At 45.5% G+C, this 15,108-nt stretch overlaps 1 protein-coding gene across 2 annotated transcripts in view; it reads right to left on the bottom strand.

Annotated features, from left to right (window-relative positions):
• Positions 1 to 15,108, bottom strand: part of AFF3 (AF4/FMR2 family member 3) — a 524,208-nt gene that overhangs the window by 263,298 nt on the left and 245,802 nt on the right. For both annotated transcript variants that reach the window (XM_037806556.1, XM_037806557.1), the window contains one exon: positions 11,650 to 11,697. In XM_037806556.1, the coding sequence (XP_037662484.1) occupies positions 11,650 to 11,697 (48 nt within the window). The remainder of the gene's footprint in view (positions 1 to 11,649; positions 11,698 to 15,108) is intronic.

Genomic DNA, 15,108 nt, shown 5'->3' with positions numbered 1-15,108 from the left:
ACTAAAAGAAATAAAAAGAACCTAAATAGGTGGAAAAATGTTCTGTGCTCATGGATAGGAAGACTAAACATCATTAAGATGTCAATTGTACCCAAACTGATCTATAGATTCAATACAATTCCAATAAAAATTCCAACAACCTACTTTGCAAACTTGGAAAAGCTAGTTATCAAATTTATTTGGAAGGGAAAAGGGTCTTGAATTGCCAAAAACTTCCTAAAAAAGAAGAAGGAAGTGGGAGAACTTACACTTCCAGACTTGGAAGCTTACTATAAAGCCACAGTGGTCAAAACAGCATGGTATTGGCACAAAGATAGACACATTGACTGACGGAATCAAACTGTCAGAAATAGACCTGCAGATCTTTGGTTGACTGATTTTTGATAAGGCCCCCAAATCCACAGAACTGGGACAGAAGTCTCTTCAACAAATGGTGCTGGGAGAACTGGGTAGCCATATCCAAAGGAATGAAAGAGGACCCCTACCTCACACTCTATAGAAAAATGAACTCAAAGTGGATCAAAGACCTCAATATAAGAGACAGCACCATAAAACTCTTAGAAGATAATATAAGGAAACATCTTCAAGACCTAACAGGAGGTCGCTTCTTAGACCTTACACCCAAAGCACAAGAAACTAAAGAAAAAAATAGATAAATGGTAACTCCTCAAAGTCAAAAGCTTCTGTGCCTCAAAAATCTTTGTCAAAAAGGTGAAGAGACAGCCAACCCAATGGGAGAAAATATTTGGAAACCACATATCTGATAAGAGACTGATATTCTGTGTATATAAAGAAATTCTACAACTCAACAATAGTACAAACAGCCCAATTATAAAATGGGCAACAGATGTGAAACAGTATTTCTCCAAAAAGGAAATACAAATGGCTAAAAAACACATGAAAAAGTGTTCATCTTCACTAGCTATTAGGGAGATGCAATCAAAACCACAATGAGATACCATCTCACACCGATAAGAATGGCTGCCATTAAACAAACAGGAAACAATAAATGCTGGAGAGGATGTAGAGAAATTGGGACTCATTCTTTGCTGGTGGGACTGCATAATGGTTCAGCCACTCTGGAACACAGTTTGGCAGTTTCTCAGAAAACTAGATATTGAATTACCCTATGATCTGGCAAGTCCACTTCTCAGCATATACCCAGAAGATTTGAAAGCAATGACACGAACAGACATTTGTACACCGATGATCACAGCAGCATTGTTCACAATTGCCAAGAGATGGGAACAATCCAAGTGCCCTTCAACAGATGAGTAGATAAACAAAATGTTGTATATACATACAATAGAATACAATGCAGCAATAAGAAGGAACAAGGTCCTAAAACATATGGCAACATGGATGAACCTTGAAGACATAATGCTGAGTGAAATAAGTCAGACACAAAGGGAGAGATATTGTATGTTACTACTTCTATGAACTCCCTGAACAATGTAAAATTATTGTCTTATAATGTAGGATATTGGGGACCTAGAGATAGACAGAAGACAGTAAGGGGGAATAATAATCTAAAATGTTCAGATTATGTTAATGATGGTGAATTCAAAGGTACGGGAATGGATAGGGGTGACGATTGTTTGTTAATGGGATTATAAGTATCAGAGTTGTATTGAAGGCAAATAGGATTGAAAGGGGTTGTCTAAAGGCATGTATCCCACAGATCAGCACTACAAATATAGATAGGTGCTTGTATGATGTATTTCTAAGGTGTGACACTAGCACAAAGAGTTGAAAACAGAACGGTAGATGGGAAAAATCTACTATTGCATACTAGGGACTACAATTAATAGGAATACCATACTAGGGCCACACAAATACTACGGACAAATAATTAAGGGCTGAAAAGAGCTATGAGGTGTTTTGGGTCATGAAAATTGTTTAAAATGGAGAGCAATGAGGATTGTACAACTAAGCGATGATAATGTTAGATATGGATGGGTTATTGTGGACATAACATATGCTATGTGAACTTAGGAACCCCCTACTTTGTAAGTCAAGCCCTCGATCTTGAGGCTTGCTCTTGTACAGCTTGTGGCTGTACAGGGGAGGGTAAGCCCACTGTGATTATGCCCAGAAGTGACCTCCAGAGAACCTCTTTTGTTGCTCAAATGTGGACTTTCTTTCTCTAACCCCAACTTTGCAAATAAATTCATCACCCTCCCCCCAGTGTGGGACAGGACCCTCCAAGTGAATGAGTCTCTCTGGTGATGTGGGAATTAGATTCTGGGAATGAGCCTGACCCTGGCATCACGGGGTTGAGAATGCCTTTTGACCAAAAGGGGGAAAGGAAAGGCAACAACATATGGTTTCAGTGGCTAAGAGATTTCAAGTAGAGTCAGGAGGCTGTCCTGGAGGTTACTCCTATGCAAGCTTCAGCTAGATATGCCAAATGACCACAGTATGATAAGCCAAAGTCAACAACAGTCCTGAAAACCCTAAAGAATACTTGGATCCCTATCTGGGACTCTATAAAAGTTTCACTCACTAAGTTTATTCTTCAGAAACTTAAATCCTCTAGAGAACTCCTATGCCAGCTAACTCCCAAAACCCAGAGGCAACAGTCTCTTCAAGAACATTAACCAGATGTGTCCCCTTTTCCCATAATGTTGACACCCCTTTTCAACAGGAACAAGTTAGGATAGTCATGGCCTAGACATCCCTGAAGATCGGGAAAGTGATTAAACTAGAAGAGGAAGCAACAGACAAGAAGGAATTTAACAAAGGATTATGAACACTGAATCTCTATACAATTTTCTTCTTCTTAGTTGCTAAGGTATTAGAATAGCTAGAAAGAAAGAACTGGAATGGTGGCACTGTAACCTATAGCATCCTTTAAATTTGTTCTATAGCTACTTGTTAAATTGCACTTGAAAGTCATCACTCCTGTAAGTTATATTCTACAATAAAAATATGATTAAATAAAAAAGAAAGAAAGAAAGAAAGGCTTCCGGAGGGAGTGATGAGGAGGAAAAGCAGGGGTCAGTGAGCTGAACTGGCGGGCAGGGTAGGGAGGGCGGGAGGGAAGGCCGGGGCTGCGGCCTGCGTGACGCTGCGGACCGTGTACAGGCTCCCGACCGTCCTGCTCCGGGGCCCCGCGGGGAGCAGACAGCAGGTCTCGGAAGCGTCCGGGGCAGGAGATGATGGCGGGCAACAGGGCAGCCCAGGGGTGGGGGGCTGTGAGCCGAGGTGAGGGGGTGAGTGGGGCGAGTCAATGCTGGGCTGGTGGACACAGGACGGTGACACGGGCTGGAGGGAAGGCAGGGGCTGGGCGCAAGGGGTTAGGGCCGGGGGCTGCACTGACTCCACGCAGCAGCTGGATCCATGTGAGGGAAACCTGGACAGGAGGTGGTCTAGGATCCACCCGACAGATGCCAACAGGAGTTGAGGTGCGGATGGAATTCCCTGGGAAAGTGCAGGCGGGAGAAGCCCAGGACAGAACCCTGCGGAACCCCCACAAAGGAGGCCGGGAGGAAGTGACTAGAAGTCGGGAATAAACCCAGGAGAGCGGGGGGTGGGACACCAGGGGCATTTTAGAGCAGGCGGTTCATCATCAGAATCAAATGCCCACCCAGGATCAACGTGGAGTGGTCTGCACCTGTGATAAGCGAGCTGGGCGTGGAGTCTCGGGGCTGGGGGGTGAGGGGTGGGGGGTGGGCGCCGGGCAGCAGCGGGGTGAGTGGGCAGTGGGTGTCGGTGCACCAGAGGTCTGCAGAGCAGGGGGAGAGAGCCACGGGATGCAGCTTTAAGAGACTTTTTTTTTAAGATGGGAATAATTTGTACCTGTCTACTTCTGAGGACAAGCAGCTGGTGGAGAGACGGAGGTTAGAGGAGACCTCAGAGAGGAGAGATCTGTGAGCTCCAGAGGAGACTGGAGTGTAGATGAGAGAGTTCAGGTGGAGGGATTAGCCTAAAGTAAGAGAGATGCTGCTTTAATTTTAGGGAAGATGGAGGGAAGCTTCTAAGTGTCTGCCCACTGGAGTGAAAGTGCTCTGGGAAGGCGGCGTCTACCCTCTCCTGGTCACTGCTGGCCCAGTTCCCAGAACAGTACGCGGCACACTGAATGAATGAAGCCAGCGGCACGAGGGACTCCCGCTGGGTTCCATCTGTCTTCTCAGGGACAAAGACGCTGTGGGCTAAGCGTGAGCTGGCATCAGAAGTTTGGGGCAAATGCGGGAGCTCTGATGAAGCCGTGCGTTCTCCACGAGGGCTCTATAAAACTGGATCTTTGAGGACCAAAAAATCATACTCTTTTTATATATAAAGCACAGATACACATGCAGTAAATAAACAGATACACAGTATGTCTGTGGGGGAGTGCCACTAGGAAAAAAATGTCTAAAAAGGTTCTGTAGGGGATGATGATGGAAAAACAGGGTTAAAAACACTGGACTAGGCAAAGGTTTTAAAAAAATCCCACAGGACACTCAAGTCAGCGATGCCTGGTGAAGGTCAAGTCGATGGTGAGCTCTGGAGGAAATAAGTCACCCTTGAAGGGAGGCAGCACAGGTGGCTACTGGGGGCCTGTCCTGGGAGTGGGGGTCAGCCTCGGTCGGGGGCTCAACTGGTCGACTGCCCCAAGTGGTCGACTGCGCTGGCCGCTAGAGAGGAGACAGCACTGCTGTATCCCAGGAACTCCCGGAGTGACGCAGGGCGGTGGAGACTCCGAGTGGAGTGCACAGGGGCAAGGTGGACGCATGCCCCGTTAGCAGAGGGCAAGCAAAGATACTACCAGCCACAGGCTGAACCTCGACAAGGTCTCAGGGAAGAAGGACAGCAGTGCCCTTACGGAATCTGATGGCGGTCCCAGGAGATCTTAGGTGACTTGTCCTCAAGGACCTGTGTGAAGCAGAGACTGCCCCACTGCCTGATAGGATTACGAGGTCAGGGTGAGAACAAAACTTGTGGGTAGAGGTGAAGGACACACGATCCTTCAAGTCAGAAATTTTCTGACACGTGGGTTACACACACACACTCACACTCAAAAAATACTTTTGCAAACAAGTAGAATTTCTTAATTGCCTTCAGATCTTAAGTGTTAACATCACTTCAGCAAATATTTTAATGTTTATATACTTCTTAATTAGCACTCAAAATTCTTTATTCTTCTCTACTCTCAGTTTTCTGTTGCTGAAACGAGACCCTGCAAACCACATTTCAAGGAAGTGATGGTACTGGAAGGCGTCCATCTAGAGTTTTTTTCTCCCCCACATCCTTCCTCAAACCCACCGAGCCCATAAGCACCTGCTGAGCACCTCCTGAATGCCTGACAGGTGTTCCAACGTAATGAGTAAATCTATGTGTTGTTTTTTTTTTCTTACTTTCAGATATCTCAATTCTTTGTTATGGACCTTGCAAGGCAAGGAGAACAGAGAACATTAAGAAATCAAGTATTTTAATGTCTTGATCCTCTAAAACTGTGCTGAACTTTTCCAAGTAAGGTCACAAGAAACGGAGGGACTGCTTCTGTGACCTTGGGAGAACCGGCCCCCTCGCTTCCTGGCTAGCTCACCTGCTTCCCTGGCGCCTCTCCTGGGCTCTACCAGCAGGAAGCTCCCAGCCCCAGTGGAGCTGTGCTATCCGAGGCATCGGACGCTCGTTAATGCTGTCTTCATGTAGCTCTTCCTTCATTCTGGACAGCACTTTCCCATTAAATATCAACAGACATCCCAGAGGAGATTCTGCCTGAGATATCAGAACTTACCCTTTATGTTAGGGCAGAAACTACGTCCTCACAGTTGTTCAGGAACTTCACCGCTGAACACTCTCGTTAGTATCCCGGTGACTCTGAATGCCTTTGTGGTTTTACTCATGGTGTGCACCAGGAGACAGGGATGTGTGGAAGACAAAGCCACTCACAACAGGAGCTTCCAGACCTCTGGGGCTCGGGGGCTGTCATCCCAAAGCCTCTGGGCCCAGAACAGATGTTGAAAGAGTGGGTCTCTCGCCCACCTTTGTGGGCAGCAGAACACCCAAGAGCCATCGCACAGTGGACAGAGCACAGCCAGACGGCTGGGAGAGATGGCCCTTGACACACCTCATGGGCACTTAGACTTCATTGGAGGTAGAAGCAGAGCCATTTAGGCAGGGCTTTCCGTTTCAGCCAAAAGGACTAATAGCTTCTTAATAGATGCAAAATAAGAAATGAGTGTAGTATTTCTGTCTCCAACCATTCACTTGGCTAAATGGAAAAAGAAAACAAAAAACACAGAACACTACATAGTGAAATTAATCTATCCTGGATAAGACTTAGAGGTTTTGCTTGGTGAATTTCTCTAGCCCTACGTCAGGTTTACTATTTTTTTTTTTTCATTTTACTCCAGTAAGCAATGTGATATATCAGTGGAGCTTGTCTACATTTATACCTGGATTGATTTTGCCATTTGTGGGCTTAACTTTGTCACTAATAAAATCTTTACTGTTTAAAACAAATGAAATGATTTACAGAAGAGTCTGAGCTATGGTCTGAAGCAGAGGAGATCTGATCTGGGTCCAGCTCTCCAAATGACCCAAATAGGTCACGTGAAACAAGTCATCTCTTTGTTCTCTATTTTCTGTAGACACAGAGTGCCCAATATATTTTCACTTGGGCTAAGAAGTATGCAGACGTTTATGCACATGACTTCTCTGGTCCCAGCACCCAGGATCTGAGCACATGGGGGTGGGTGGGGGGGCACGGTAAGCTGCATTTCGTATGACAGTGCTTTCAACCCTCCCTACTCACAAATCTCCCAGGCACATGTGGAAATCCAAGAGGCTCCTTACTTTCTGGAAAACCAAGAAAAAAAGAGTCCCCTTTATTTGCTGGAAGTGTGTTCAACTGTCAGGAAACTGATTTGGGTCTCTAGGATTTGCACACACGCTACTTACCCCTTCATATAAGCAGAAATGCAACTCTATGTAAATATTCACCATGAATATTTCACAGAAACCCAGAACTCAGTTATTGACTTCAGATGAAAGTCAAGAAGGGAATCTGCTCAGATGTTGCACAGAAATTGTCTCGACATTCATCCCGTGCGTTCAGACCAGACTCTCAAACCTTGGTATCTTATGACCAAAGCTCACTTGTTATAGGGAATGTCCTTCAAGAGATGCCATCCAAAGCCATCCTACATAAAACTTGTGCATTCAAGATTCCAGCCCTGTACAAGCCCATTAAGTTGTAAACAGATTTTATTTGCTGAACAAATGTTAAATCCATTCTATGTTAATGGATAATGCTACAGAAAGCTCCCAAGTATTACAGCACTGGAACCTTTAAGGATGAAATACAGTGTAACTTAGAAAACTGTCTGTTACCAACTTATGTCAGCCTTGAGGGTTTCCAGCTCTCACAGCCCATCTTCGTGGAACTCAGTTATAATTTCTCCCCTGGCTAAGTGAATTTTGCAGTAACACACAGATTTATTAGGTCCCAAGATTAAAATTCTCTAAGTAAGAATAAAAAATAATTATAATTTAGAACATAATGCAATATTCAAATGACTTGAAAGCAGTTACCTCAGCAAAAAATAAAAGAGGGGGGAGGAAGAAGTTAGGATGAGGTTGATAAAAGTGGCCATAAAATCTCTGTAATTTCAAGTGCACCAAAGCACGATCAGACACTTCCAAATCATAAACACATAACGGGAAATCTCCCTTTCGTGGCAAAATGCCTGAGTGGTTCCATTGATGAGCCAGGGGGGCTTCTCTATTTAATAAGACATTACGGTGGCTAAGGGAGAAGGCTCTGGTGCCAGGTTGCCTTCGTTAAAAGTCTAGCTTTACCACCTACCAGCTGGGCAACTTTGGATGAGTTGTGTTCAACTTCTCTGTGCCTCAGTTTCCTCATTTGTGAAATGGGGATAAGAGTGGCTCCCTCGTGGAGATGCCTGGAGGTTAAATGAGTGAATATATGCAAGGCACTCAGAGCCCCTCATGCACAATAAGGTTGCAATCAGGTTGGCTTTTCATTACTGGGGAGTTGCTATTGTCTACAGCAGTTACTGTAAATGTCAAGGGAACAGAATGGGAGACTCTAGCCTTTTCTCACAAGGGGTCTCCAAACTCACTGACACCATTTCCCTGATTTCTCTCATCTGGATTCTGTCCCCTCCATTCCATGGAAAGAGGACTCAGTAAGGTCACCAATGACCTTTCTGTTACCAGATCCATTGAGGGGCAGGGACATTTCTTGTCCTTTCTGCAACTCTGAACACTGCTGACCTCAAAACTCTCTTTCCTTGGAATCCATGATTTTCATTCTCATAATTTCCCCTCAACTTTTCTGGTCATCATCTTGCTTCCGTTTGCCAGTGGATCTTCTCCCTGGCCCTGAACTGTTGGAACTTAGGTTGTTTCTTGGTCTCTAATCTCTCCCCAGACAAATCTACCCATTTCCATGGTTTTATTATACATTACATGCCGATTAGTCTAAAATGTTGAGCTGCAGTTCAGACCCCTGCTCTGAGCTCTGAACCCACACATTTAAATACATATATTGTCAAAGACATTTCAAATTCAACATGTCCAAAATTTAATTTATGCCTCCCTCCTCACCCCCAAACCAGCATCTCCCCAGTGTTTCCCGTCTCGGCGAGGGCACCCATCCATGTCTCACCTGGATTCCTGCCACCCACTCCTGCTTCTTCCCCTCCTCCCACCCGGTCCATTCTCCACAGCAGCCAGAGTGGTGCATTTGCATTGCCAATATGATCACACCACCCCTGCTCAAGATTCTTCACCAGCTCCCCAGTGCTTTCAGCACCTTGAACATGGCTTTGAAGGAACGACATTTGGTTACTTCCTCCTCTCCTACTTGCCCTCTTCCGCCCACTCTCTGGCCACCCTGGCCTTCACTGGCCTCTAACAAGCCAAGCTCTTCCATTTCCTTTGCTTGGAACTCTTGTCATTCTCCCTCCTTGGTTGGTTGATTCCCACTCATCTTCCAACTATGGCTTCCTCAGAGAACCTGTTCTTGCCCCCAAACTAAGTCATGTGCCCTACAGTGATCTCTCAGAACACCCTGAGTACTTATCACAGTAACATTATACACCTATGTGATTAAAAAACCATAACTAATATCTATCAGGGGCAAGAGGACCAGGGGCCATGGCAGTTTGGCCCACCATTATTTTCCCAGTTTCTCCCACGCAGAGTATGCTAACTCTTGTTCAACGCGCACTCCGGTCTTAATCATCTCCAGGCATCTTCCATGACCCTCCCCCTCCTCCGCCACAAGAGAGCCATAATTTACACACTACGGCTGCGAGCAACAAGTACCCCCGGTGATCCCGACCACATCAGGTTTCCCCGAGGTAGTGACAAGGGGGAGAGACTGACAAGGACACCTGGCATGGAAAATACTGATCCATTCTGTCCGTGATTTGTAGCAAATGGCATTTGTTTGTGAGCCATCACCACGATGTTCATCATTCTCTTTGGAAGATGCTTTCTTTCTCTCACTCACTCACTCATTAAACAAAATTGCAAATTTCTGAAGTCCAACATTGGGGCCACAGTCTGGGAGGAACACTGACATGTGACACATACACAACAAATACAACAGGCTGTCACTGTGCAGGAGCCCCAGGCTGGTGTCTGGAGGAGAGGACATGCTTAGGGTAAGAGGGGAAGGTGAGTTTGGAGAACGGCTGATGTGAGTCAGACAGGGCATAGCCAGAAGAACCTTCCAGGCAAAATTAGGAATTCTGACACCATCCTCTAGGAGCTCCCCACGCCCCACCTGCTCCCACCAGCACCTCAGGCGAGGACGAGGGGGCAGGGAGTGAAGGGCTCGATCTGATGCTACGGGCACCAGTAGGACCACAGCTTCCTCTTTCCATCCCCAACCAACTCCTCAGCTGTTCTGTAATAAAGTCACCATCTCCACTACCATCTGGCATGCATCTAGACACTAACTTAGTATATGTGTATAAATCAACTCCCCCCTTGAGCCGCGTCTTCCCCTTGCTCCCTGCCTGCCCAGCTCGCTCTGGTTCAAGGTGGGATGTGGCGGTGGCAGCATCAGTGACACGGGTCACTGGGACTCGGTACGGTGGGAAAGTAGGAGGGGGGTCGGGGGCGTGAGGCTCTCAATGGCACTCCTTTGGAAAAAAAACAAAGCGCCAAACTCAGTTTTATTTTCTTGAATTATACTTTACCTAAACTATACCCTTTTGGTGTGTGAATTACTCAAGTCCTTATTTAAACTCCAAGCCCTTCTTTGAAAAGAAAGGTCAAACGACAGATTTCTTAAATATCCTCAGAAGGGCTAAAGAAGGAGAAGAAAAGGCAGGATTTTTCTAAATATCAAAACTAAAATGGGCTTTGGTATGTTCTCGTTATCATCTTACAGACATAAACATGATTATCAACCAAAAGAAGATGGCTTAAAAATGGGATATTTGGACCCAAAACATGAAAGCATGTTGGAAGATAAAAACAAAAAGGGTTATATCAGTATCTAACACATCTGTTGTTTAATCTGAAGCAAAACTCCAGAATAGAGATGATATAGATATAAAATACAATCTGTATTTTATTTAACATACGCCAAAATGCCAGAAATGAAGCAGGCTGTTTTGACAACTGTTTTCTATGTAAATCTCTTCCAGAAAATAAATCATTATTAATTTAATAAATCAAACTTAAATTAATTAATCTGGTCAATTTGAGAGTTAAAATATCCATTTAATGAACTAGCACTTTGCAGGAAAAAAACAGACCTGCTTTTGAAAACAGTTTGGTTGTTAAGGTATAAACCAAATAATTATATTACTCTAATGCAATAGCAGTTCAAGAAAAGTGTGTAGGATGTCCAAAAGTTGGGAACAAATTAAAATCAAGTGTTTGTTTTTTTTTTTTTAAACAGGGAATTGCCACACCATCTGGTCTAATTTGTCTTGGTATTTTGCCCAGTGTAATATCAGCTTTCTGAGAACTGTAAATTATTAGGTTACTCCCCTGAAAAAAATATGAGTGAAGAAGAAATAAGAGTTGAAGAAGACATCCTGATTATAAGTTTGAATACTCAAGAGAACACTGATCTAGCAGAAGAGCTCAATCTAAGTCAACCTGGGTGTGAAACTGGTTCACGGACAGAATCCAGACTGGAGATGGCAGTGATGAAAAGGACGAGTGAACAGAGAGTAACAGAGAAAGTAATAATATGTAAAAGAATATAGAAATAAACTTTCAGACACTGAGCATGACCTCCTTACTACAGTGCTTCCGATTCTAATTAAGTTTAGGAGAAAAATAACAAGGCAACTTCTGCTTGACTCGGAAAGTACAGACCATCAAAGGATGCTTTTAAATACTAGGATGATCAATGGGGCATCCACTTGTGAAGACAACCATATTTTTCATCTAAATTCTGTTCTTCTGTCTTCCAACTGATGACTTTAACACAGCGTCACCCCAGCCTGTGCAGAGACACCGGGAGCGGCTGTAGCTCAACTGGTGGTCTCTTAGATTGCTAAAGGAAGCGTTGTTTTGAAAAGGGCCACTTAGGCCAACTTACGATTACACTCATAAAACGTAAACACAAGGCAACAAACAATGGGTCTGCTTTCATAACGTAGCCATGAGCTTCTTCTGTATTTGGAATCTATGCCGAACATGTTAAGTTAAAAAGAATACCCTTACCCGAATTATTTCTTCAACACAGCTGTTGCTTTCTCCAGATCTGCTCTCCTGAAAGCAAAGAAAAAAAAAATAAGCCTGAGAGGACAGATTTATGGTCACAAAGAGGAGAGAGAGAGGGGATGGAGTTTGGGACTTCGGGAATGCCTAAACTGGGACTTACTGGGGAGGCCAGTTTTCAGGGTCCACGGTGGCTCCTATCTTGGCTCCTGTCCCCCACTTCCCCACCTCTGCTGCACTGCAAGCTCAGAGCCCCACATGCCCCACATGCTCAGCTCTGGGTCCTCCTGCCCACTCCCTAAGGGGGACAGGCTCCTGCAAATACAGAACATGGCTCCAGGTAGGAGCTGCGTCACCTGGGCTCCAGCAAAGTGTGGAAACCAAGGCCTCTGCTGCAAAAATGGACCCAGCTGCATGGTCCAGTTTACCCCCAAAATAGGTACACTCGGCCTAAGGCGTACGAGAGTGCTCCAGCCTGAGTACGAGCCTGGTAATTCCACAATCCTCAAAGCCCGATTCACTGGTTTGATGGGGAGAACTGAAAGCCCTAAAGGAGAAATCTCCTCAAAAAGTTCATCCGGTGTGCTGGGCATCACGGTCCAGAGCCGCCTGCTCTGTAAGCTGCTCTCCGTGGGCTGCGGAGAGGTTGGGGGGCGACTGGGTGGTGGCAGCAGGTCACAGCCAGCCCCAGGCAGCACTGGGCCTTCCAGAGATGCCGTTTGGTTACACTTGTTACACAGCCCAGAACTCAGGAGGTGATTCCGTGGGATACAAGAGCAGCGTTTGCAGGAGAAAGTGTCCATCTGTGGTCTCAGGAGGGTAACTTCTTTGGCCCTGTAATTCAAGGATGTCGACCACAACTCGGGGACATCGTGGATTGAGGCTTTCCATCACCATCTCCTCTCCAGGTCCTCCTGCCATCAGGAACGCGGCTGCACCTTCCCAGCCTTCCTTGTCCGTGCCGAGTCACCCTGGGGATGGCAGCTCCACTGGGGCTTGCTCAGAGTAGCCTCCGCTGACCCTTCCTCCTCTCCCATGGCCCTTCACCTCCTTTCCCCAGCACGCACCACACTGCCCTTCAACAATTATCCTTCAATAAGATCTCCTTCCTCTGCTCCACCCATACCACGGAGTCAGGGGCTCTGGGCTTCACACAGCACTTAGTGGGTGCAATAAATATTTGAGTGGACAGTGTAAGAAGAAACAAACGAATCTTGCAGTTCTCAGGAATGTGCAGCCTCTGAGCATCGGCTCTCAGGCTTTTAAATGTTACCGAGACTAAATGAAAGGCCGTACCTTCCCAGGCACCCACTCCCTTTCCCTGGTGGTAGAGACTTGTGCTTGAGTTATTCTACCCTTCACCCTGGACAAGGGGTCAGGGTGAAGGGAGATCCGTGAGGCTTGAAAAAGTCCTACACGTGACTGAGAATTTCTCCCACTAGATATAGGAGATTAAGCCAAGTCTCCCACCCAGGCCAGGAAGTTGACATGACTGGCCCAAGGCCACAGAACAGCAGAACCTGGACTAGAAAATGGGGCTCCTGATGCTCAGTCTGTACATTTTCCATTCCAGAAGCTTTCCCTAATCCCATACAGTCACCCCATGAGCACAGCTGAGCATATTTGCTTCATTACTGGAATTTCTGTAAGTTTTTTATAGTTTGGGAACTTTAAAGTGAAATGGGTTTCCTTATAGATTATTTAGGAAGTTGCAGTTAAAATAGGAACAATATCTTTGTATAAATCACTCTATTCTAGTCTCATCATTAAAAGGTCAGTAACAGCATATGTAAGGTGACATCACTGTTGCCAGTAATGCCTGAGCAAAATATTCATGTTTGTCCTTATAAACCAAGAAAAGTCCCATGGCAGGATCAGGAGACCCAAGTGCTTTTATAAATATCTCATTGCCTTTTCCCCATACTCATCCTTGCTTCTGTTTACCCCAAAGTTTCTCCAGTTTTGTAACTCAGTTTACAAGCCCCCCTCCCATCCACCATGACTTACTCCAGGTCTGCTTTGGAATCTTCGTCATTCTCAAGCTCCACTCACACTGGGCCAGGGAGCGCCTTTGGAACTCACCAGAAACCTGCTGCCTTTTCAGGGCAGCCTGAAGCCTCCATCACAAAGGCTTATGGTCAAGTCTCACTCAGCCTAGGCAGGGTCTGAGGGTTCCTTGGAACCATCTCCTTCAGTGTTCAGTGGTGGGAACGACGGTCTCAACTGGAAAACCCATCTTCAAACCCACAACCATTTATCTCACCCTACTTCCAAATCCCAACCCTTTCCCGTTGTGTAACCTGCCAGCAGAGCAAATGCTAAATTCTGAATATACTTTCTATTTCCCACCTTAAAAAAATGAGTCCCAGAGAACTTAACCTCATGCTGTTGTGGTGGAATTACCCAGGTATAGCAACATGCTAAAAAGCCTCTTCAAATTAAATTTTGGAGTTTGACTTTTAAAGCTAAGTTCCCCTGAATGTCCCACTTCAATTTCATTTGAAGTGATTCATATAACACCAGGCTTCTCTTATGACTATCTTCCCCTATAATCCTATACTCTTCCACGTCCCCTCTCTGGTAAGGGGATGCAAGGAGGGAGGAGTGCAGGATGGATGCCTGTTAAATACTTCTCTTGTCACTGGAGATGGCGGATGTAGGATGACAACATTGGGTTGCCTTGACGGCAGCTCCAATCACAAGCCCTGGTAGTCTCAACAGATACCAGGCCATTCTCTCCTGGGAAGACCCCTTGTCAAGTTGATGATGTGCCAGAGGCGAGGCAAGGACCAAGGGAGTCCTGGCCTTAAGTTACAGCATGGATAGCCTTTGGCAGAGGAGAATCTTGGGTCTGCTCTGCAACATTCCTGACTCCTGGAGGCGTGAGGTGGTACCACATTGGTTTGAATCTCCAGAACCCTGTTTGGATTGGAGTGGACCCATGTGGCACAACACTAGAAGGTTTGAGTTGGGAGTCATTTAGGCCAACTCAAAGACTTGAATGGATGGAGAAACCGTGGCCCAGAGAGGGGAGGCTTTGCCCACAGGCATTCTGGCAGGAAGACGCAGCAGGTCAGAACCCACATGCATTTCTTCAGCACCACTTCAGTGACTTTTCTACTGCCTCATGCTGTCTCTCTATGCTCAAGGTTTTCCCCTAAATTCAGTTCTTAGAACTGGCTCAGGTCAGGTGACCTTAATGCTTAACATAGGGAATTAAAAAGAATTCTGAAGGTATTTGGGGACATTTCCTTCTTCCTTCCCAGGCTGCAAATTATCCAACACTTAGTCACTGTCTCTCACTCACTGACATCTAATAGATGTGTAGAACAAATGAGGAAGAGATGGGAGCAGAAGTGGAAAGAACAGGTCAAAATTACCATCACTTCTGGAACATTTAACAAGGAAGCGAGAAGGATCTATGTCTTCAGATACTTCATCTCTCCATTCACAGAAAAACTT

This window comes from Choloepus didactylus, chromosome 17 (genome assembly GCF_015220235.1).
Source record: "Choloepus didactylus isolate mChoDid1 chromosome 17, mChoDid1.pri, whole genome shotgun sequence".
In the NCBI taxonomy this organism is placed as follows: domain Eukaryota; kingdom Metazoa; phylum Chordata; class Mammalia; order Pilosa; family Megalonychidae; genus Choloepus; species Choloepus didactylus.
This window is presented reverse-complemented; position numbering and strand designations above follow the sequence as displayed.